Raw genomic sequence first — 7565 nt, 5'->3', positions numbered from 1 at the left:
GAAAAAACAACTGACCTGGAAAAGAGATCCAGGAGAGATAATTTAAAAATTATTGGACTACCTGAAAGCCATCATCAAAAAAAGAGCCTAGAAATCATCCTTCAGAAATTCTCAAGGAAAATTGCCCCGATATTCTAGAACTAGAGGGCAAAATAGAAATTGAAAGAATTCACCAAACACCTTTTGAAAAAGATCCCAAAAAGAAAACTCCTAGGAATATTATAGCCAAATTCCAGAGTTTCCAGGTGAAGGAGAAAATATTACAAGCAGCCAGGAAGAAACAATTTTAGTACTGTGGAAACACAAGATCTTGTAGCTTCTACATTAAGGGATCAAAGGGCTTGGAATATGATATTCTGGAGGTCAAAGGAGCTGGGATTGAAACCAAGAATCACCTACCCAGCAAAACTGAATATAATTCTTCAGGAGAAAATATGGTCATTCAATGAAATAGAGGACTTTCAAGCATTCTTGATGAAAAAACTGGGGTTGAACAGAAAATTTGGCTTTCAAATGCAAGAAGCAAGAGAAGTGTGAGAAGGTAAATGGGAAAAAGGAATCATAAGGAACTTATTAATGTTGAACTATTTACATTTCTCTCAGTATGAGGATAGTTGAAGGGTATATGTATACATATATATATATATATATATGTTTATATAGGAGGGTGTGTGTTTGCATAAATATATGTGCATGTATATGTGTGTACATGTATACATAGAGGGCACAGGATCAGTTGAATATGAAGGGATGATATGTAAAAAGTAAAATTAAGAGGTGAGAGAGGAATATGAGAAAAGGAGAAAGGAAGAGATAGAATAGGGTAAATTATCTCATAAAAGAGGCAAGGGAAAACTGTTACAGTGGAGAAGAGCAGGAAGGTGAAAGAGAATGGATCAACCTTACTCTCACTGAATTTGGCTTAAGGAGGGAATAATATACACACATTTGGATATCTTATCCTAGAGGAAAGTAGGGGGGAGGGGATAAGAGGGGATGATAGAAGGGAGGGCAGATTGGGGGAGAGGGTAGTTAGAAGGAAACACTTTTGAAAATGGATAGGGTCAGAGAAAACAGAGGATGGAGGGAAATATAGTTAGTTTGTAACAATATCACTACTATGGAAATGTTTTGTGTAACTACACATGCACAACCTACATTGAATTGATTGTCTTCCCAGAGGGGGTGGGTGAAGAGGGAAGAAGGGAAAGAAACTGGAAATAAAAAATTTAAAAACAAATGTTAAAAAAAGAAGTTTTTTCCATGCAACTGGGAAGTAAGATATACAGGCAGTGGGGTACAGAAATCCATCTTGCCCTGAAAGTTTGGGGGTGGGGGAGCATGTAAGAGAGAACAGATTTGGGGAAGGGTGTTCAGTAGGCTCGCTATCTTGGGGTGGGGGTAAGGGGAAAGACAGGGAGAAAATTTGTAACTCAAAATCTTGTGGAAATGAATATTGAAAACTAAAAATAAATTGGAAAAAATAAAATGGAAACCTCTTGAATTTATGAAATACAGTAGAAGATAGTTTAGTTTCTGCCACAATGCTTTTCAACTACCCCAGAAGTTCTTACCAAATAGGGAGGTCATTTCTAGGTAACATGATTGGGGGTTTATTAAACATATCGCTGAATTCCATTATTTACTTTTGTTCCTCATCCAGTCTGTCCCATTGATTTTTTTAAATTTTCTAAATCAAAAGGCTACTGTTTTATGACATTTTTGAGGTATGGAAGTGTGTTCCTGTTTCCTTTCTACCCCCCCCCCATGACTTCCCTTGAATGCTCTATTTAAATTTTTCTTTATTTTTGTCTAAATGTTTTCTTTTTACATAACCTACATTTCAACCTGTATCCATCCCCTTCCCCCTGCCCTTACCCTTTGTAATAAAGAATTAAAAAAAAATCAGGCTTATATTCTTGGTTTCTAAACTAAATTAGGTGTATTTCTATGTAAAACTGCGTTTGTATGGTTCAATCATTTCCAATTCAGATGAAAATTGGGTCATAACATGGTTGGCCCTTCCCCCACCCTATCCCTATTTGTATATTGTTCTTTATCCCCCCCCCCATATTTCTTTTAATAAAACCCAATGCCAATATGTGATAGTAATGGCAATTAAAGATTCCCCTGTATTGGCTTGGTTTTCAAATTGATTGTGTTAAAACCCAGAGTTTGTTAATCCCACCTGTGGGATGGGCTTGTTGATGTGAAAAGAAAGTCCTGAGCTGGGAGGAGCTGGTGATGTAGATTTGGAGAGACACTAGAGAGAGGCGGAAGATCTTTTTGGAAGCAGCACCTCGTAGAGAGAGAGAGACTAAGAGAATTGCTGGTGGCCGCTTTGAATTGCCCTGGACTTTTGAGACCTGCCCCCTGAGCTGCCAAGGACTGAGGAGACATGGCTGTTTTGCTGGTACTTTGTCTGTCTGTTTTGATGTTATTTTGCCAGATTTGTCCACTGGTGAAAGACTGTCCTTTTGTTGAAGAAGTCCTGGAACCTGGCTGTTCGCTAAGAAGGCCTGCGACTGTCCTGCAGACAGAGAGTGAATACTGTCCACTGGTGAGGGACAGTACTGTTGTTGCAGGGGTCTGGAGACTGTCCTGCAGACAGAGTGAATACTGTCCACTGGTGAGGGACAGTGCTGTTGTTGCAGGGGTCTGGGAGCCTTTCTGTTGGTTCAGAAGCCCTGAAGAAGGATTTTCTTGTTGTATGATTACAGAAATCCTGGGAGAGGGCTTTGCTAATGTGTTCAGGGGTTCTAGGACTGTTCTACAGACAGAGGATAAATTCATGAAGGGACTGGCAATGTATCTTGTGGCTTTGCTAAGCCTTGTCTCCCCAGGAACTAAGATTGCTGAGAACTTGCCTGGTGTCAAGATGAAGAAAAGACCTCCATTTGGGTATTAAGTGCTGTTTAAACTTGATGTAACTCTGGGGTAGATTCAATTGTGATCCAGGGGTGGGGAACTTTTGACCTTATTGTGCTCTGTGATTGACAAATGAAGGTACTTCACCTATGTTTGGAAACTAATCTCCATTTGAGAAGAGGGGCTTTGTGGTGGACTTAATTAAGGTATAGCCTAGGGGTGGAGAAGTATTTAGAACAGAGACTTTGTAATTGATTGAATGATTGGAAGGTCCTGGGGTGGGGTAGTCCTTGGAGATTATTTAATCACACTTAGTAAATGCTGTATTTTGAATGATGTCATGTTTTAATCTTCTCTGTTCTTGGTTGGTCACTGAATAAAATAGAGAGCACCTATGCTGGTATTTTGAACCTGGGAAGTTGCCTTCTTTTGGCATTACATTACACAATACTACTGGGTCCCTTTTTAAAAATGTGACCCTATAAGGCTTTAGGATTCTGAAAGGTCATTCTCTTGTTTCTCAATCTCAATGTAAGCATTTAATCTCCATTTAGTTACTTCAATTGTCCAAGTGTATTTACCTTTCTAGGTTTGCCTTGATTCCACACACCTTCTATTCTATTAACAATTGATGGCTTCTCTTGTAGAATAATGCTGTTTTTCTTTGTAAGTTATTTGTAATCACAAATTTTTATCTTTTGGAATATCATTTGATATTTAAAGTCAGTATAGTTTCATGTGACATTTGCCTCTGATATACTGATCTGGCAAGTTTTATTTTTTAATGATTTCTTGAAATAGAGTTCCCAGGATCTTTGTTTGGTCAGTCTTCAGGAAAACGGGATGATTCTTAAATTCTCTCATCTAGACCTATTTTTCAGGTCAGTTGCTTTAGACTGTAGATACTTTTATTTTTTCCCCCCAATCTTTGGACTTTGTTCTAGATATCTTGCTGTCTTATATATTGATTGAACTCTTTCCTGCATTGTTTGGTAGGAAATCTACCACTGCATTTCCTCCCCCCCCCCTTTCTGTTCTAAGCTAATCTCTTTTACATTACTTGTCTGAGCTGTCTTTCTCTTTGCTTGTGGCTTCCAGTGCTTTAAGGAGTGTACAGCAAGCCAGTGTTCCTGTGTAGTGATGTGTGTTGTCTGTTTCTTTCCACTGCTTCTATTCTGATATGTAGGGCTAATATACTGCTGGCTTCAGGCCTACAATTACTAGATGTCCCTAAAATGGCTTATTCACCCATACATATGATGTATCCCTGCAGAGTAGCCATAGGCTTCTGGCACTGGTATAGGAGATCATGTTGGCTTCTCTAGTCAATTTCTTTGTCATCACTCCCAGTCTTCGAGCTACGTTTTAGCACAGACTTAGCCAAGGAGTATGCCATTACAGCTACTTCGGACTGATATTTTCAATCATTCCATGTGGTGCTGTTTTAAAATCATTGCTGCAGTATAAGGGGGAGCTGGCCTCTTCTACTATCTTTCACATGGTCATCTTATTTAGTAGATCTTGTGGAGAGACTCTCAGAAAATGCTAAAAAAATTACCTGATAGGATAGGGTTTGCATTGAAGTCACAAATTAAGAAAGGTTTATTGAATGGAAAGAGAAAACAAGTCAAAGTTATATATGTGATATGGGATCATAACAGTATTATATAGCTTCAAGGACTTCCAGGATGCAATAGAAACTCTGAATCATAAAAATTTAAAGAACAGTTTTAAGAAAACAGGCTTAATGTTGTCAAGTCATAAAAGTTTCAGTATTTTCTAATAGTTTATTATCATTTGCATGTAGAATATTTTGTTTTCAATCAACAGCAGATTGAGATGCAAAGGCCTATGAAATTTAAATTAAATTGTATGCAGTATTTATTTTCAGCATCTATAATTTGTGGCTAATGTTTTGCTTTCAAAATTGGCATTAACCAATTTTCAATGATCATGTCTTGTCAAATGTGTAAATGAAACCAATCAAGGAGGGAGATGTAAGACATGGGAACCAAAAAGACCACTGGGCCATATTTACTAAAATGGAATTTAACTGAAGTAAATATAAAGTCTTATGCTTTAATAAAACAAACAAAAAAAAAAAAAAAAAAACCTTTCTCAAAACAAAATGGAAAAGGTATGGTCAAGTAGCAGTTTATGAAAAAAAAAAGTCTGGGAATTTGAATAGACTATAAGCTCAAAATGAGTCAGCAGTGTGATTTAGAAATTGTAAAAGTTTATCTTGAATCATATTAAGAGTAATAGCTCAGATATAAGAAAGTAGTAGTTCTATACCCAATTCCCAGCTGAAACATATGTAGAATACTCAGTTCAGATCTCAGTGTCATACCTTCAGAAGGACATTGTTAAGATGGACAGTCTCTCATGAGGGTGAAGAGACTTTAGCCAATGTTATATGCAGAAGGCTTAACACAACTTGGGGTATTTATCTTGGAGATGGTTTTGGATTGGCCTACTACCTTCCTTAAAGGATGTATTGTGGATGATTGACTTGTTCTGCCTTGTAAGAACTGACTTAGGAGCACTGGGGCTAATTTTATAAATATGAGAATTTAACCTTATTCTAGGAAAGGATGGTCTTACAATGAGAGTTGTCCAAAAGTGGAATGGAAAACCACAATAAGTCATGAGTTCCCTCATCAATGGAATTTATCAAGGAGACTAGACAACCACTCATCAGAAAAGTCCTAGTGATGAGTTCTTTTAGATATAGGTTGGATGAGATGGTTGCTGAGATCTCCTCCAACTCTAAAATTTTCTAATTCTGAATTCTGGCTACTAAGTGTTAACTTAGTTTTTTTTCTTCTTCTTCCAGTATGAATTCTCTGATGCAAAATAAGCTGAATTCTCTAACTGAAGACCTCCATGTGTTCATTACATTTTAATACTTTTCTCCAATAAGATTTCTCCAATGCTGAATAAGGATTATTTTCTAGCCAACGGCCTTGCCATATTCATTGCATTGATACGGTTTTTGTCTGGCAACAATTTTTTGACGTTCTGACTTAAGAACTTCCCATATTCATTAAATTCATAAGATTTTTCTCTCCAATATGAATTTTCTGATGTTGATTAAGTCCTGATTTCTGGCAGAAGGTCTTCCCACATTCACTGCATTCATAAGGTTTTTCTCTAGTATGAATTCTCTGGTGCTGAGTAAGTAGTCTTTTGCAACGGAAGGCTTTTGGACATTCACTACATTCAAAAGGTCTTTCTCCAGTATGAATTCTCTGATGTTCAGTCAGGTATGTGCTCCGGCTGAAGTCTCTTCCACATTCATTACACTCATATGGTTTTTCTCCAGTATGAATTCTCTGATGTTGAGCAAGTTGTATTCTATGGCAAAAGGCTTTCCCACATTCATTACATTCAAAAGGTTTTTCTCCAGTATGAATTACTAGATGTCGAGTAAGTTGTTCTCCCCTGCGAAAGGCCTTTCCACATTCATTACATTCATAAGGTTTCTCTCCAGTATGGATTCTTTGATGCAGAATAAGGTGTATTTTCTGGTTGAACTTTTTCCCACATTCATTACACTCAAAAGGTTTTTCTCCAGTATGAATTTTCTGATGTTGAGTTAGGTGAATTCTCTGGTTGAAGGCTTTCCCACATTCACTGCATTCATGAGGTTTTTCTCCAGTATGAATTCGTCGATGCAAAGCAAGTCTTGAATTCCAAGCAAAGACTTTCCCACATTCAATACATTCATAAAATGTCCCTTCAGAATGACCTCTCTGATTTTGTGTATGATCTGTTCCCTGGTGGAAGGTTTTCCCAAGTTCATTACATTCATAAGATTTCTTTCCAGCACGAATTTTCTCTCGTTCATCAAGTCCTGAAATACATTCATTATGTTTAGGAATTTTCTGTCTTAGATGGATTATTTGAGGCATAGCAAGGGATGAGCTCTGGTCGAAGGCTCTTTCACATTCCTTGTATCCATAAGGTTCCTCATCAGCATGTTTTCTATTGGCCTCATTAAAGCCAGAATTGTGACTGAAGAATTTCTCACAATATGTCTTCCTTGAGTAGATTGTATTACACTTATTTGGGTCTGAACACACTCTGAAGATCTGTCTTTGAGTATCACACTGATGAGAATGCTCTGCCAGAGGAACTCTTTGTTGTTCAAGAAGGATGGAAGATGAACTTAAGGTTCTGTCATATACGTGACATTCAGGGCCTCTCACATCACCAGAAGTTTTGCTCCTAGAGATTGTTATTGTCTTAGTGTACTTCTCCTTATTGTTTCCTTGCTTCCCTAAACTGGAAGAACATGGCCAAACTCCTTCAAACTTGGAGACACAGGAAAAATGTTTTGTGATTCTGTCTGGGGATGATTCTCTTAAAGAAATACCCAGTTTTATGTCTGATTCCTTGGTTTCAGTCCCAATCTCACAATCTGAAAGAAATAAAAAGTATCATTATCCCTGGTTCCTGCTACTCCACATTTAATCTTATTTTATGTCTCTTCCATTAGGAAATAAAGGCTTTCAAAGCACGAAGTATAGAATAAATATTAGTACCAGTTACAACTATGTGCCAAGCACTAAACTGAGTGCTATGGGTACAGAGAAAAAGAAGAAACAATAGCTCTTTAAGGCGCTTATGTTCTTTTGGGGAATACAACACGACCATGGAAATACAGAAAACATTTTCAAAATGCAAGGGAATTT

At 37.4% G+C, this 7565-nt stretch overlaps 1 protein-coding gene across 4 annotated transcripts in view; it reads right to left on the bottom strand.

The window, feature by feature from the left end:
* Nucleotides 1-4440: 4440 nt before the first annotated feature.
* The window catches only part of LOC138171578 (zinc finger protein 383-like), an 18869-nt gene continuing 15744 nt past the window's right edge, over nt 4441-7565 (bottom strand). For all 4 annotated transcript variants that reach the window (XM_069101104.1, XM_069101103.1, XM_069101105.1 and 1 more), the window contains one exon: nt 4441-7291. In XM_069101104.1, the coding sequence (XP_068957205.1) occupies nt 5895-7291 (1397 nt within the window). In that variant the 3' untranslated portion in view covers nt 4441-5894. The remainder of the gene's footprint in view (nt 7292-7565) is intronic.

Source organism: Petaurus breviceps, unplaced genomic scaffold (genome assembly GCF_028583685.1).
Source record: "Petaurus breviceps papuanus isolate PSGF00001 unplaced genomic scaffold, PetGlider_PUasm1.0 447, whole genome shotgun sequence".
NCBI lineage: Eukaryota > Metazoa > Chordata > Mammalia > Diprotodontia > Petauridae > Petaurus > Petaurus breviceps.
The sequence above is the reverse complement of the archived record's forward strand: the minus strand, read 5'-3'. Positions and strand labels throughout refer to the sequence as shown.